At 42.9% G+C, this 17,979-nt stretch overlaps 1 protein-coding gene across 6 annotated transcripts in view; it reads right to left on the bottom strand.

The window, feature by feature from the left end:
- Nucleotides 1–1,030: 1,030 nt before the first annotated feature.
- galt (galactose-1-phosphate uridylyltransferase) overlaps nucleotides 1,031–17,979 on the bottom strand; it is a 161,480-nt gene continuing 144,531 nt past the window's right edge. For 5 of the 6 annotated variants that reach the window (XM_057320543.1, XM_057320541.1, XM_057320544.1 and 2 more), the window contains 2 exons: nucleotides 11,689–11,843; nucleotides 1,031–2,340 (listed from right to left, as the gene is read on the bottom strand). In XM_057320543.1, the coding sequence (XP_057176526.1) occupies nucleotides 2,224–2,340; nucleotides 11,689–11,843 (272 nt within the window). In that variant the 3' untranslated portion in view covers nucleotides 1,031–2,223. The other variant, XM_057320546.1, reaches the window with a different exon arrangement.

Below are 17,979 nucleotides of genomic sequence, written 5' to 3' on the forward strand. Positions count from 1 at the left end.
AACCGCTGTATAACACAAAACAATACAAATCAAGGACAGTCTTATTTGGTGTCCTAGAAGTCTCTATTACGAAAGACATTTTTGCCGTCTTGTGGTGATTTTTCATTGCATATGTATCAAAATATTCAAGTTTCAGTCACACACCAAAGCACTATTAACCCACATTTCGTTTTGTTTAAGATGTATGCTTTCACCGCAGCACGCTCAAGAGTTCAAACATCCCCACGTCTGCTCTGAACAATCCTAACCCCTCGTTTTCAGTGACAACAGACACCTGAACAGATGGATGCCACCGCAGACAGACTGGGCCCGCTCACGCTCTTAAGTACACTGAAAATCACTGACAGAGAGAATGATGGAGCACCTGGTGGAGAAAAGAGACCTTCTGTTATGCCACTGTAAATTGGCTTGACAAGAAAAACGTTTCGCTTCTCAATGTCGGCCATTTGGGCATTGGAGTAAACGGCGCTCCTGTCTGACAGGTGCAGCGCTGGAAAAGGAAACTGATCCACCAAACACATTTTCCTCATTAAGAGTGCAGCCCCAGGGCCATGATACTGAATTACACTTTTTTCTTTTTTAATGGCTACAAGCATCTAAACTAAGATACAATGTTGAGAAATGTACATTTGATTGATTTTACAGTTTTAAATTTTAACAAGGAAATTTGAGTATGCTTGTCTAGGTGAGTGGCATTTCTTTGCAGTTTAAAGGCTTTCTGGGCTGTTGCCTTGAAGGTGTGTGGTTGCTATGGCATTTTTACAGTTTTCAGGTTTTCTGGGTAGCTGCCCGGGGGTTGTTAAGCAATTGTGAGGGTGTGTTGTGTGATTGCTAAGGCATTGATAGATGTTCTGCTTACCAGTAACCACCCCTGGCAGCATTTCATATTCTCATGATCTCATGAGAACACCTCATATATAAAACGTAAAATATAGATATACAGTATAGTGTAGATTTCATCCTTAAAATGTACGTATGCGATCGTGGCCAAACGAATTCACAATAGTATTCACAATAAAATCTAGCAGTCAAATTCATGTTTAATTTTGATTCACACAAACAATCACACATAAAAGATAAGTGTATAGGGACACAGAGAGAGCGTATTAACAAGTAGAGTTGTTAATATCACAATTATTGTTATCATGCCATTAGCATATACTGTATATGCAAAGTCAAGAGTGATCATAGAGTGCATATTTTATATATATACTGTATATATATTCTTTATACTGTATTTTTATATGTATTTTATAGTTTGAATCCAGTATCTAGGATTTATGAATGGTTGATACTTTTTCCAATAAATCACACCAAAAATGATAACTATATAACTGTAAGCCCTCTCGATGTGCTCTAATAGTAAGCTGTAAAAGTGCACAGCATCACTCATCTGCATATTTGTTTAAATTTAGAATTATTTTAAAAGCTATATCTTTATAGTTAGTTAAACCCTGTCACCTTCCCATCTACTGTTTCTTGAGAGAAATGGCATAGTGAGGCATATTTGAGGTGTCTGAAATTTATGTTTTGTAAAGTCAAAATACTGCTGATAAGTGAAAATGCATGGTTACACTTTATGTTACAGTGCCCGTGTTACAGTGTAATTATACATTTAAGTACTGAGTAATAAAATATAACTACATATACTTACTATAGAGTTAGGGTTAGGATGAGGGTTTGGTTAAGGGTTAGTTACGTGAAATTATGCATCATTTATAGTAGGGCACTGTAAAATAAAGTGTTACCAAACGCATTAGTGAAATTCTGTTGAATTGTTATTTGTAGCTGACAAAACTGAATTTGGGTGTTGAAACACTGCAGCAATTGGGTTAATTTATTACCCAACAGTTGGTTTCGGCCCGTTTTGACCTAATGATGCGTTAAAAATATCCAGGCATTTTTTGCCACCTCAACAAGCTTACACAACTGAATGGTTGGTTTTGATTCATGTTCAAACTGGTGCAGTATAAGTTAAACAACAGAGTTTATTTAATTCCTTAACCCTAAGTAAGATCATTAAAGATATGAAATTATGGATCAAATTTGTCAGTCAGCCAGTCAGGTTTTATTGTGTAGCCTACATCGAAATGTCATTACCAAAAAGTGACATTACCACTCACACAAACTTTGGTTTAAATTTTCTAACATGAGAACAATATACAAGTTGTTCAGAAGTAGTTGATAGTTCAGATTCCATTTGTTAACAGTTTTATGTTCGTATTATTTGGCAGATGATGGCAGACAGGTAATACTCTCATAGTTCTCCTCTCCTCCACCTGCTTCTGTCTTTAACATCTTATAATGTTCCTCTCCAAGCTTTCTTAACTGTTCTGCAGCCTGTGGATATGGGACAATAAAACAGAGATACAGATCATATAGTATACAGGGATCCTGCAAAATGTAACACAGTGCCAATAAAAAAAACGTTATAATATAGTATTCATGTGTAATTTCATTAAAAAAGACTCTATTAGACAACCCGTAGAGCAGTGGTCAGGAACCTGTGGCTCTTTTCAAAAATCATGTGGCTCGCCAGGTGTCTTACCCTTTACCAACATTTGATCGTTAATAAACATCATAATATATATGAATATTTCAGGTTGTCCTGGCCAATACACGCATGCAGTGCTATGCGCAAGCATCACGACACCAATCAATGGCAAACACATTTTCTATGGTAAGTCAGAAGACACACATGCAGTATTTTGTGAGTATCAGTACTATAGGAACGTGCAGTTTTGTAATTGTTACATGTTAGATATAATGAAGTTTAATTGAATGGAGGCCTAATGTAAACCTGTAAGTTGTTTATAAGTAATGGAAATCATTTTTGGAGCCCCGGATGTATGCACTGTTTCGTTTGTTTCACTGTTTTTGAGTTGTCTTTGGACATGTTATCTTATTCAAATTTGTTGGTACCCTTACAGCTCATTGAAATAATGCTTCATTCAAGAGTTATGACATTAAAAGCTATTGTATCATGTATACTTGCATGCCTTTGGTTTGTCAAAGAATAAAGCAAACAAGCTGTGGAAAGAGATGAATTATTGCTTATTCTACAAAGATATTCTAAAATAGCATGGACACATTTGTTGGTACCCCTTAGAAAAGATCAAACATAATTGGATTATAGTGATATTTCAAACTAATTAGTTTCTTTAATTAGTATCACACATCTATCCAATCTTGTAAAAAGTCATTCAGCATATTTAAACAGAGAAAAGTAATCACTGTGCTGTTGGGTATCATTGTGTGCACCACATTGAACATGGACCAGAGAAAGCAAGGATAGAGTTGTCTGAGGAGCTCAGAAAGAAAATAATAGACAAGCATGGTAAAGGTAAATGCTACAAGACCATCTCCAAGCAGCTCGATGTTCCTGTCACAACAGTTGCAAATATTATTAAGAAGTTTAAGGTCCATGGAATTGTAGCCAACCTCCCTTGGCGCGGCCGCAAGAGGAAAATCCACCCCAGATTGAACAGAAGGATAGTGAGAATGGTAGAAAAAGAACCAAGGATAACTGCCAAAGAGATACAAGCTCAACTCCAAGGTGAAGGTACGTCAGTTTCTGATCGCACCATCCATCGCTTTTTGAGCATGGAAGAAGACCCAGGAGGACTCAACTTATGAAAGAAAAACATAAAAAAGACAGATTGGAATTTGCTAAAATTCATATTGACAACCCACAATCCTTCTGGGAGAATGTCCTTTGGACAGATGAGTCAAAACTGGAGCTTTTTGGCAAGTCACATCAGCTCTATGCTCACAGACGAAAAAATCAAGCTTTCAAAGAAGTGAACACCATACCTACAGTGAAACATGGAGGAGGCTCGGTTATGTTTTGGGGCTGCTTTGCTGCATCTGGCACAGGGTGCCTTGAATCTGTGCATGGCTCAATGAAATCTCAAGAATATCAAGGCATTCTGGAGCGAAACGTACTGCCCAGTGTCAGAAAGCTCCATCTCGGTTGCAGGTCATGGGTCCTCCAACAGGATAATGACCCAAAACACACAGCTAAAATCACCCAAGAATGGATAAGAACAAAACATTGGACTATTCTGAAGTGGCCTTCTATGAGTCCTGATCTGAATCCTATGGAACATCTATGGAAAGAGCTGAAACTTGCAGTCTGGAGAAGGCACCCATCAAACCTGAGACAGCTGGAGCAGTATGCTGAGGAAGAGTGGGCCAAACTACCTGTTAATAGGGGCAGAAGTCTCATTGAGAGGTTGTGCAACAAAATATTAGGTTGGGGTACCATCATTTTTGTCCATGACATTGTCATTTGTTTTATTATTTACAATATTATGTTGAATAAAAAAATCAAAAGCAAAGTCTGATTTCTATTAAATATGGAATAAACAATGGTGGATGCCAATTCCTTTTGTCAGTTTCAAGTTATTTCAGAGAAAATTGTGCATTCTTTGTTTTTTGTGGAGGGGTACCAACACATTTGAGCACGTCTGTATATGTACAGTATACACTCACCTAAAGGATTATTAGGAACACCATACTAATACGGTGTTTGACCCCCTTTCGCCTTCAGAACTGCCTTAATTCTACGTGGCATTGATTCAACAAGGTGCTGAAAGCATTCTTTAGAAATGTTGGCCCATATTGATAGGATAGCATCTTGCAGTTGATGGAGATTTGTGGGATGCACATCCAGGGCACGAAGCTCCCGTTCCACCACATCCCAAAGATGTTCTATCGGGTTGAGATCTGGTGACTGTGGGGGCCATTCTAGTACAGTGAACTCATTGTCATGTTCAAGAAACCAATTTGAAATGATTCGAGCTTTGTGACATGGTGCATTATCCTGCTGGAAGTAGCCATTAGAGGATGGGTACATGGTGGTCATAAAGGGATGGACATGGTCAGAAACAATGCTCAGGTAGGCCGTGGCATTTAAACGATGCCCAATTGGCACTAAGGGGCCTAAAGTGTGCCAAGAAAACATCCCCCACACCATTACACCACCACCACCAGCCTGCACAGTGGTAACAAGGCATGATGGATCCATGTTCTCATTCTGTTTACGCCAAATTCTGACTCTACCATTTGAATGTCTCAACAGAAATCGAGACTCATCAGACCAGGCAACATTTTTCCAGTCTTCAACTGTCCAATTTTGGTGAGCTCGTGCAAATTGTAGCCTCTTTTTCCTATTTGTAGTGGAGATGAGTGGTACCCGGTGGGGTCTTCTGCTGTTGTAGCCCATCTGCCTCAAGGTTGTGCGTGTTGTGGCTTCACAAATGCTTTGCTGCATACCTCGGTTGTAACGAGTGGTTATTTCAGTCAAAGTTGCTCTTCTATCAGCTTGAATCAGTCGGCCCATTCTCCTCTGACCTCTAGCATCAACAAGGCATTTTCGCCCACAGGACTGCCGCATACTGGATGTTTTTCCCTTTTCACACCATTCTTTGTAAACCCTAGAAATGGTTGTGCGTGAAAATCCCAGTAACTGAGCAGATTGTGAAATACTCAGACCGGCCCGTCTGGCACCAACAACCATGCCACGCTCAAAATTGCTTAAATCACCTTTCTTTCCCATTCTGACATTCAGTTTGGAGTTCAGGAGATTGTCTTGACCAGGACCACACCCCTAAATGCATTGAAGCAACTGCCATGTGATTGGTTGATTAGATAATTGCATTAATGAGAAATTGAACAGGTGTTCCTAATAATCCTTTAGGTGAGTGTACAAACATGAACACACACACATTCTTTATTTCATTAACTGTATACTTCTACGTTGCACAGGAATGTCTACCTATGTGTCTGTTTGGTTGTTTACAGATTTAGTGGCACACACCACTGAAAACATATGTATAATTAAAGAGAGTGGTCTTGTGCTACCACCACTCGTCGCCAGAGGCTATGTTAAGGAAAATACTTGATGCTTCGTTTTGGTTTTGTTGTATATTAATTTGATGCACTTAAAGAAATATTTGGTGGTCCAGCCAATTGCAGGCAACCAGGACGTAAGGGGTTAACAAATAATATATTTATTGAAAACAAAAGTATAAAACAAAACACCCACGATGGGGAAAAACCAAGAAAACAAGATAACATGCAGCAGACAGGACACAGATTAACTAAAACTGGGTAAACTGAACAACACTAGACAAACGCTAAATAACAGACTTACAAAACTCGACTTGACTTGGAATATTAAACAGACCACTGGTACGGACAGGAACAAGAACAACGAACGAGCACAGGACAATGAAACAAGAGGGTATATATAGGTAAGACAAACGAGGGATAACGACATGGGGCAGGTGTGGTTAATCAAACACTCAGGGAAGGATAACAAGGAAACGAGAGGAATGGGGCCAATGACAAGACACTGGAGAGAACGTATATTATTGTCAAACGGACAATAATATGTTTCTCTCCACACATAACCTAAGGACTCTGCCCCGATCCCACCACACGACTAGAATTTCATAAACAAGACGGTGGGACCGTGACAGAGCCCCCCCCCCTTAATGAACACCCCCAGGTGTTCACCAAGGGGTTGACAAACAAGACATGACAGACTGGGAGACAGACAGGACAAGGCAAAACAAAGAAAACAAAATCAAGGGTAAACATGACAAGACAACAACAGGACTTGGGTGAGACATCAAAAATAACAAACATGGGAGGGGGGGAGGGACCAAACAAGGGCCCATAGGGGGCAGTCCATAGGGTGGGGAAAAGTCCCAGTCCCCGGCTGCGCTCGATGGGCGCGGAGCGGGCTGGGGGCTCTAGGAGGATCCTGGGGGGGACAGCTTGGGACATTTTGGGACGAAATCTTTGGGGCCCCAGGGACACGGCTGGTCAATGGCCGGCTGACAGGGCTTGAGCCGGCTGGAAGGCCGGCTGGACAGGGCTTGACGCCGGCTGGAAGGCCGGCTGGACAGGGCTTGACGCCGGCTGGAAGGCCGGCTGGACAGGGCTTGACGCCGGCTGGAAGGCCGGCTGGACAGGGCTTGACGCCGGCTGGAAGGCCGGCTGGACAGGGCTTGACGCCGGCTGGAAGGCCGGCTGGACAAGGCTTGACGCCGGCTGGAAGGCCGGCTGGACAGGGCTTGAGCCGGCTGGACAGCGGCGTGGACGCCGGCTGGATCACCGGCTGGGACGCCGGCTGGATACCGCAGCCGGCTGGATCACCGGCTGGGATGCCAGCTGGTCACTGACTGACGCCAGCTGGGATCACCGGACTGGAGCAGGCGATCACGGACTGGACGCCGGCTGACCACCGGCTGGGACGCCGGCTGCACCGGACTGGGACGTACCGATGGACTCGGCGCACCGGACTGGACGTCGGCTGCACCGGACTGGATGCCGGCTGCACCGGACTGGGTGCTGGACTGGACACAGGCTGTTCTAGATCCGCGCCCCCCTAAGCTGCCTCTTCTTCTTCAACCGAACCGCAGGGCCGTGGTCGGTTGTCGAGGTAGCGGGGAGGGAGTGGCTAGCTCCGCCCGGAGGAGTCCGTAGACACCTCCCCGGAGACCCTCCTCCCCCGCTTGCCACGGAGGGTTGCAGGAGGACCAAGGGCTGCGGAGTTGGCGGAGGAAGGCGCAGAGTCCCCCCGGGTGACAGTGGCCAGTATGCAGTCCTCCGGGACGACGGGCAATGAGGCCGAAGCCCGGGCTGGGGTCACCCGCCCGGGCTCGTCCCGATTGACTACATACCGTACCATGTCGGCGAACCTCAGGGGTCTCAACATCCTCCTCTCGCCAGGCGTCAGACGGTGGGTGAGACAGCCGTCGAAGACAACTTGCAGTTCTGCATCTCCGAAGTCTGTCTCCCTCGCCACCGTCATAAACGCCTCAGCGAATTCCTTGGTCCCGTGGTTCCCCTGACGAATGGGGAATCCCCTGATAAATGGGCCTTGCGGGACTGAAGGAATACCTGGCCCGAGTCCATATCGCCTGCTGGGTTCGCGTTTGGCTCGTTCGTTCTGTCAAGGCTTGCGTGGCGGAGAACCCAATTGCAGGCAACCAGGACGTAAGGGGTTAACAAATAATATATTTATTGAAAACAAAAGTATAAAACAAAACACCCACGATGGGGAAAAACCAAGAAAACAAGATAACATGCAGCAGACAGGACACAGATTAACTAAAACTGGGTAAACTGAACAACACTAGACAAACGCTAAATAACAGACTTACAAAACTCGACTTGACTTGGAATATTAAACAGACCACTGGTACGGACAGGAACAAGAACAACGAACGAGCACAGGACAATGAAACAAGAGGGTATATATAGGTAAGACAAACGAGGGATAACGACATGGGGCAGGTGTGGTTAATCAAACACTCAGGGAAGGATAACAAGGAAACGAGAGGAATGGGGCCAATGACAAGACACTGGAGAGAACGTATATTATTGTCAAACGGACAATAATATGTTTCTCTCCACACATAACCTAAGGACTCTGCCCCGATCCCACCACACGACTAGAATTTCATAAACAAGACGGTGGGACCGTGACAAAATTGGTATAATCAGATATTTTTGTGGTATTAACATCAAACTGTAAACATATTGCATGTAATCATGACAACATAGAACTCTTACAGAGGTCTGTTTAATTGTATCATCAATCATTAATCTGTTTTTTATTTTTGCTGCAAAAACCCTAAGAGAAATATCTCACAAAGGCACACACAGAATTTGGACATTATTGTTTTAAAATAGCTAAATACAGTTTTGATTTATTAAATATGCTTGGCCCTTTGCATAAAAACTCAAAAAAAAAAAAAACAGCTGCCAAAAAGCAAAATTGCTGTAAAAGCGTATTATGGAAAACACACAGTGTGATCCGCAGCCCCAAGCGACAGATTGCGAAGTATTTGCGTCTACACCACACAGCGGACTGTCCACCAGTCGGCCGCCCTCTGCTGAGATAAGGCCCTGCGGGGGGTGCGTTTAAGCATCCTAGCTCCCGTATCACCTTATGATCCAAACTCCCAGCCACAACAATCTTCTCAGCGATTGATGACGCGTTACAGTTTGACGGGGACCGTTTGCCGCCGTAAAGTGAGAGGTCAGACTCATAAACACTGGCAGCTGGGTCGCCATGGGAGAGCTGCATTCATAAAGCCTTAATAAATGTTACAGCGCATTAAATCACCCCAGAGGTGCTGCAGGATATTCCAAATGAAAGCCTCTCAGTCATGAAGTCTGAGCGGCGGCCGCATTGCGTTTTGCGCTCCTGCTAAAAATCACATAATGATTGGCAGTATCACATGCATAGGTGCTTGCGTGCACTAGGGACAGTTTAGACACACAGACTTGTGGGTAGTAAGTGAGGTTGGACTTACTGAGTGCCGTTGCCTATATGTGGACGAACCAGGTTCAAACCTGGTCTTTAGCTTTATCAATCTTTCTGCTACTGAGGCAGAGATTAACCTTTTCTTTTTTAGATTTTTTGGTATAAGGGGGACTTATGAAGACAGCAATATTGTGGGTCTTCAAGACCAGAATAAGAAAGCAATGATTTAGAGGATAGCTTATTAAAAAAATACAATTCTGTATCATTCCGTGTCATGTCCAATCTATAAGAGTTTCTTTCTTCCATGGAACACAGATGAAAACATTACATAGAAAGTCCATGAAAATAATTTCCTGTTGCTGTAAAATCATTCCCAACAGTTTCTAATGAGCAGAATAAAGATCAAGGACTATTTAACTTAAATAAATTACTGATATACAGTAGATGGCATAACTTCATTGGAACACAAGTAAAAGCATGACTGTCATGATTTTACTGGGAATCTGGTCACCCTATGCCTATGCATAGGGTGCACATGCATGCATGCTTAATAATCGTTCAATTTCCCACCAATGGCAGGCTAGCTTGGTAGAGGTCAGGTAAGAAAATAACCAAGTGCAATTTATTGTGGCCAAACCATTCTCGCTTATATTTAGCTGAGAGAAACAGATGTCCTGGTTTAGGACTGATAAAGCTCACTGGCAACTGATAAATTTCACATTCAGGTAGACAAACTTGTAAGGGGTGAATTGGGTTTGCAAGGAGTGTGAAACGGGCTCGGATTGCTGTCATAAGGGGGGCTGTCGATTGGATCTCGGCTGGCGAGACGGACAGAGTCACACCGTGACGGATCAGCGTTGACAGCCAGTGTCTTGACAGCCTCCGGATAGAAGGGGCGTAATTTGATCAAGCTATCAATCAATACGTCCAGATGGGCATCAATCAAGAGCGTGTCGTGAAGCCCTTTATCCTCTTCTCTTCGAGAAACGAGAAATGGGAGACAAGAAAATAGGGGACTCAATTTCTGTTCTGCTCCACTTTGTTGACAGGAGCAGACTGAACAGGGTCACCCTGAAGTGGGTGTGCCTGACAGAAATACTTAGGCCATGTGACTTGATGCATTAACGGAGCAGATGGAATAGGCATGCAAGGGCTGGGAAAATAAGTCATTGTAAATTTGACAAACCACGCTTCTAGTGATAAAGAATATGGTACCACCAGACAAAGTCACAAATTGTTAAGGTTGACATAATGATGGGGCCCAGAAGCGCTTTAAGGCTTTAAGACTCCATTGTTAAAACCCTGCAGGAAGCGCAAAAAACACTAGCCAATTATTAAAAAACCTGACGGCAGCAGTTGTTGTTTTCAAAGCTGTTCAGATCTGTGGCTTTTGACAAAAAAATGGGATCAAGAAATGTTAGGTCACGAAAACTTGGCTGTTGAACTATGAATAATTGGGGAGATAAGGTTTAGTGGAAACTTAGGAGAAACTCTAAATGCAGTGGAAAGATAGATAAAATACGCCTGAGTAAGGGGAAGAATACAGTCTGGAGGTCTGCACAGGGATTAAACTGAAGCCCGAACCCAGTCCCCAAATGAGATTCTGTGAACCGTCCTGACCCAACTTACACTGTTCAATTTTTTACACTGAACCTGACCTGAACCCCTAAAAATGGCTCAGTCTTTGTATTTCCTCTCCTAGATTTAGTATATTAGACACAGTGAGCCAATAGCCCACCAAGCTCGGACTCAAATACAGAGTGTGTCAACTGATATTCTGAATATTTTTGTATTATTTTTAGATTATTTATGTTTTTTATTGAATCATTTTTAAATATGGTTTTGTGTAAACATTAATTCATACACACTTACAACAAATATTTTTGTTTGCGTTAAAGGAGCAATGTGGGGGTCCTAGTAGTGCGGTTGCGAATTGCAACCACCAGGTGACTCCACCCCTCCCTTTCGAAGCACTACGGTGCCTGCACAGAACTAAGAACACGATGTCGTCGTGTTTCCGCTTCTTTGCCGAAGGAGATAACATATTTACAAAACGCGGTCTGAAGAGCAGTAAAAATAACATGGCGAATACCATGTAAGGGGACCCACAGTGTATGTAGATAGAAATAGCTCATTCTAAGTTCATAAAAACATAATGCTTTATTATGTAAGGTCTTTATATACCTCTGAACACAGTTATGTATATTATATTGCATTTCTGTCAATAGATCCTCCACAAAAACTACACATTGGACCTTTAATTCTACACAAAGGCCGCAATAAAGGCAACCATGCAAGTATTTAACATATTAATAATAATAAAACATATTACATATAAAACATATAATAACATAGTAATTATAAATTGACACATCAGTAAATTTAGAGATGGCGTAACATACTTGTTCAGGTGTTAGGTCCCTCTGTTCATTAGCTAGCATCTCATAACCAACCATAAACTTGCGGATGGTGGCAGAGCGCAGCAGAGGGGGGTAATAGTGAGCATGTAGTTGCCAGTGGCCCATGTCTTCCTTCAGATAACTTCCTGTCGGGGCTCCTGGAGACCAAAAGAGTTATTGCACATCATCAGCATCACTAATTTGTCATTCAAACATTATGTTGAAATGAAACATTATTTTAGTTAAATATATACAGTAAAAGCTTACCATGAAACATCATCATTTTTAAGTGAAATATTGCAGTGTAAAACGGACTACTAGTTCAGGCTACTAGTTCCTTGCCCATGTGGCCTATGTAACACCTGAAACAGCTGAACTTCGAAATATATTTTAAGGTGGATCAAAATTATGATAACATTATGATGAAAAATTACCATAACTTTATTTTTATTTTTTGGGCAAACATCAATGACTGGGCACAATAGGACTAGGAACAAAACTTTCATCTTTGATTTCATGTTGACTTTAAGCATGCCATTTGTCGATGTGCATTTGTCGCAGGCCAGCCTTTGAAAGAGATGTTATAACCTCTATCGACTAAACAGATGTAATCTTTGCAAAGAAATGAAAGTTCAATGACTGGCTATAAGATGTTAAGATGTAGCATGTGATGGCTCGTTAAAATTATTGTGTTTCATTTTAAGCAAAATATCAAACAGTTGTAAAAAAATGCATAATATCCCAATGGATGGCATTTTTACAAACACTCTTTAAAAACAACTGGGCACACCATTCAGTCCGATCACATATGTATCGTTTCGGTTTCGCAAATAAAATAGAATCTGTCACTACATCAAAGCTGCCTTTGCTATATAGAACAAACCACAGCACCGGGCTCAAGCCAAAGCCTTAATTAACAAACCCAGCCAGCAGACGTTTGGATGCCAGTGGCATGTGAGACATATCTTGTAAGGTTTCACGGTACATATTAAGTTATAAAACGGCTATGAGAACCAGCGGTTTGGCCGTCGGCCCAATCACAGAGCCCCCTCACTTATCCCCATGTAATGAATGAAAAGCGTATCATGCAAGTTAAATCAGATTCATCCAGTCTACTCCAATGAAACGGCTGTTAATTTCCTCTGCTGACGTTTTCTCGGCTGCTACAGTCTTGCTGATTCCCATGATGTTAGTGGGTTTGGAACAGGTTCTCGCTTCCCAGCTTTCATGTCTGTTTTGGCCCGTGTCCGGTTACTTCTAGTATATTATTGTTTTTTCCTGGTTAACATTTGGTCCAGGGCACAGTTTTACAGTACAGATATGCAGATATCGCTGGGTAGGGCCATTTTTTTTGTGCCAGTGAAAATACTGTAAGATCTAGATTTTCAAATACTGTATATATTGTAAACATCCTGAAAGTGTAAAAACACGTGGCACAGTGTCCACGAATATCAAGTTTGATGATCTGATGTATGTTCGGCATTTATTTAATGATTAGAGTGATGTCATGTTTTTTTAACATCATGTAAAACACTGCACTGCTTTAAGTCAGTGGTCACCAACACTGCTCCTGGAGATCGACCGTCCTGCAGACTGCAGCTCCAACCCTGCTTCAGCACACCTGTCTGTAATTATCAAGCAAACCTGAACACCTTGATTTGATAGTTCAGGTGTGTTTGATTGGGTTTAGAGCTGAAATCTTCAGGACGGTCGATCTCCAGGAGCAGGATTGGTGACCACTGCTTTAAGGCTTACTGTAAGATCATTTAAATCAATTTTGGGGCTAAGACTAGCTTACACCAAGAACGGAAACTGTAAAGAAAACTATAATGATAATTATATTGGGGCCACACCAACAGACAAAAATGTTTTATTTATTTTTCACTCTGTTTTCACTTATTTTCAATCTATTTTTCAGTCTGTCAATGTTTAATCATTAATTAGCTGGAAAAAAGCCCTGAAACTGATTTCAACTGTGTGTTGTGTTGTGGATATTATCGTTTGTGGTGTGAACGGGCCTTGAATCTCTTAAAATATGTCGATAACATGCGCAAGTCATAGATTATCCTACAATTGTAGGAAATAAGAAATTATTTAAGACAATTTTATTACCATTAAATTATTTTGGAATCTTACAATATATCGAAAACCCTCCAAATTCTCATCACTCTTAAAGTCCCAGTGAAATTAAAAATGACAATTATTATTTTTTCATGAAATATTGCAGTGTTTACAGTAAATAGCTTATCAATATGTGGGTCATTTTTCCAAGTTGTCATGACTTTTCACAAAGGAGACGGAACTCAAGTGCAGGTAAATGGGAATCTTTTTTAAATCCATGTACCCTCATAATCTTCAGTTAAAATGCACTTCTGCCCTGAAATGACTATCCATCTCAAATGACGTAAACTAGATGGCTTGACCGGAGCATCCGTTAACTCCTACCCTTCAACTGTCAGTCTTCTGCCAGGTTCATTTCAAAATCAATGCAACAGCTGTTTTTACACATCCAATCCATTCGCAGTGAGAAACGCAAGCCACACCCAATAATTTTGCCATGACTTTTCACAAAGGAGATGGAACTCAAGTGCAGGTAAATGGCAATTTATTGAATAGTCCACCAAGAAGAGAATAAACAGTCCTCCAGACACCACCGAACCAGTCCGCAGAAACCACAGGGGTCTCGGGGAGAGCACTCAACCCGACGAGACTCACGGGGACGAGCACATTCCGGGAGATCTTGCCCCGCGGAGGGAGAGCAGGAAGCGGGGAGAAACCTCGACCCGAAGATTCTAGAGAGACGACCACTGGTGGTGAGATGCCTGGTATAGAAGAGCCAGAAGAGTAGACCACTTGGTGGTGAGATGCCGGGGTGAAATCCGCCGAGAGGTCCGGGACACCAACGAGAACTAATGAGGGTACAAAAGAAAACTAATAGAAACGAGGCAAGGCACTGGAGACAAAAGAAATCAAAAAGAAACTAATAAAAAACCCCGGATAAATCGGCGGTAAAAATTGGCGAAACCCAGGAACCGCTGAAGTGCTTTACAAGAGTCGGGGACTGGCCACATGGCGACGGCTTTGATCTTAGCAGGGTCCGGCTCAATAACCTGGGGGAAATAATATGGCCAAGGAACAAAACTGTGTCGGCGTGGAATTCGCACTTCTCTGCCTTGACAAAAAGTTGATTCTCTAATAATCGCTGGAGGACCTCACGAACGTGTCGGGTGTGATACTGGAGAGAGGGGGAAAAGATCAGAATGTCATCCATGTACACAAAGAAAAATTTATTAATCATGTCTCCCAACACAGCGTTAACGCGACCCTGGAAAACGGCAGGAGCATTGGTCAAACCAAACGGGAGAACCAAATACTCGTAATGTCTCGAAGGCGTGTTAAAAGCCATCTTCTACTCATCCCCCTCACGGATACGGACCAGGTGATAGGCGTTGCATAGGTCTAGCTTGGTAAAGACCTGGGCTCCCTGCAAGAGTTTGAAGGCAGTAGACATGAAAGGTAAGGGGTACTTATTCTTAACAGTAATCTCATTCAAACCTCGATAATCAATACAGGGACGCAGGAAGCCATCTTTCTTCTGTATGAAGAAGAAGCCCGCACTGGCCGGTGAGGAGGAGTAGCGAATGAGCCCAGCTTGGAGAGATTCGTGAATGTATTTATCCATGGCCTCTCTTTCAGGACCTGACAAGGAGTAGAGTCGACCCTTGGGCGGAGAAGTGCCCGGGAGGAGTTCTATGGCGCAGTCATAGGGGCGATGCGGAGGAAAAGAGGTGGCTCGCGACTTGCTGAACACCACTCGGAGGTCGTGGTACTCCTCCGGGACCCCGGCCAGATCGGCTGCGACAATCTGAAACATAGAAGACACAGCGACAGGAGAAGGGGCAGGACCCAGACAAGACGCATGGTAAAAAGAGCTCCAGGCCAAGACAGAATTTTTAACCCAATCAATGTGAGGATTATGCTGTGACAACCACGGATGCCCTAATATAATAGGAGTATTGGGGGAAATCGAGGATGTACAGCTTACAGTTTTTCTCGATTGCTAACACACAATTCATGAAACAACTCACCATTTTCTGACAACCATAAACACATTCTCAGAACAATACACCAACTTGTACAAACCCCACACACAAACAGCCTCAATTTGCAAAGGTTTAACCATGTTCTCATTCAGAAAACACAAACACACAATATAATTAACTGAAGTGTCAAGTTGTAAACTCAAATAGCACACATTTGTCCATCAGTAAACATTCAGTTGCAAAACTGATGACACACCAATCAGAATCTCAGGATAATATCAACAGGAGCACAGGTAAGTGTGCATCCTAGAATCATCTACTGCGCTTTATACTACTTACAGTAAACATTATAGACAGTATAAAAACACAGTACACACTTTATATGAGAGAAATTTCACTATTCTGTATCCAGTAAACTGTAGCATGTGTACACCCTCAAATTTGTGATTATCAAGTTTACAAATGTGCATTTGTAGCCTTTTTTACCTGTTCCGTATTTTTGCAGAAAATAGTACACTTTTACGAAATTGGGCCAAAGGTGCAGAGGATGCCATATTTTTTACATCGCCTCCTATTGACAAATCGCCTCACTGTTTTGTTTCCTTTATCTTCTCTGTAAGTCGCTTTGGATAAAAGCATCTGCTAAATGCCTGAATGTAAATGTTATTTGTGCAGATGTGTACTGAATTGTGTTGCATGACCAGTTTATATTGTTCTTTGGTTTTTGAACTTTTCTTGTCTTGTAAGATCATCTTCATCTACTTTCCAATAGTGTAATGTTTTATTTTTATTTTTTCCTAAAGCTCATTCTTGTACTTTGCTCTATGTGCACTCTTTTATGTTGTATATTCTAATAAACACTAAGCTGTCAAATTATTCTTAAGTCCCACAAAGAGATTTTAATAACAGTGTTTTGAATTTATCTCACCAGTGTCTAAGACTATGTTGCAGTGTGGGTGTTTTTGAGGGCTTGTGTGTCATATCTGGGGGAAAAGTTTGGATTTTCAGCAAGTTTGAATGGTTTAGAGAAGAGAGCTTCATTTTGACCTGAAAATAGGATGTTTGGGGAATTGGGTGAGATGTTATGGATTTGTGTTCACTGTTTTGAGAATACGAGGCATAATTTCAAGAAATGTGTTTAAGCAATCGAGAAAAACTGTAATACTCTCACTATGATTACCAGAAAGGTGAAGTGAGGGGTGATGTGGGTAATGGTGGTAAAGGGGAGACCCCCTAGCGTCCAGACCGAGATGGGCTGAGAGAGGGGGTTGGCTGGTATCCTCCACCGGATTGCTGTGGCAGCATCTATAAAATTGCCCTCGGCACCTGAGTCAAGGAGAGCTTGGCCAGAGTGACAGTGACCATCGAATGACAACCGAAATGACAGCTGAGTGCAGGAAGCAGGAGAGGTAACTGGAATGGCGCCCACCCTCCGTGTTACGGTTGGGCGTGAGTTTTTAACAGGCACTGAGAACCTGGTGGTCAGGTTTCCCGCAATAAAAGCAAAGTCCTTGTAGCAGGCACTGCTGCTTCTGTTGCGGGGAAAGGCGTGAATGACCCAGCTGCATAGGTTCGTCATTGGTGCTGGCCTTGTGCGTGACTTGCGGACTGTTGGCATCCCGGATGGCGTCTCGAACTCGCCAGGAGGTAGGTGAGAGCAGGCGGTGGCGATGGTTGTTTAAACAGCTCTTGATCTGGAGGCAGAGATTTGTGAGGGCTTCCAGATCTCGAGGAGGATAGAGCGTGGCGATCTCGTCCGCAACACGAGAGTTCAAGCCGTCAAAGAATCGAGCACATAACGCCTCCTCATTCCAGTCGCAGGCGGCCACCAGCGTTCTTGTTGCAGCTCCCTAACCTGGGCGAGTAGGTCTGCGACCTGGTCTGTAAGGGCTCCTACTTCCTGCGTGGTAGCATTGAGGCGAGTCGCCTGATGTCCAAGCATAGCTCCCTGCTGTTGCAGAGCAGAACGGAGTGGATCCATCCCCGCTGAGTTCCCAAGTTGTCATGACTTTTCACAAAGGAGACGGAACTCAAGTGCAGGTAAATGGGAATTTATTGAATAGTCCACCAAGAAGAGAATAAACAGTCCTCCAGACACCACCAAACCAGTCCGCAGAAACAACAGGGGTTGCAGGGAGAGCACTCAACCTGACGAGACTCACGGGGACGAGCACAGGACCACTCCGGGAGATCTTGCCCCGCGGAGGGAGAGCAGGAAGCGAGGAGAAACCTCGACCCTTAGATTCTAGAG

The sequence above is a fragment of the Triplophysa rosa genome, linkage group LG22 (genome assembly GCF_024868665.1).
Source record: "Triplophysa rosa linkage group LG22, Trosa_1v2, whole genome shotgun sequence".
In the NCBI taxonomy this organism is placed as follows: domain Eukaryota; kingdom Metazoa; phylum Chordata; class Actinopteri; order Cypriniformes; family Nemacheilidae; genus Triplophysa; species Triplophysa rosa.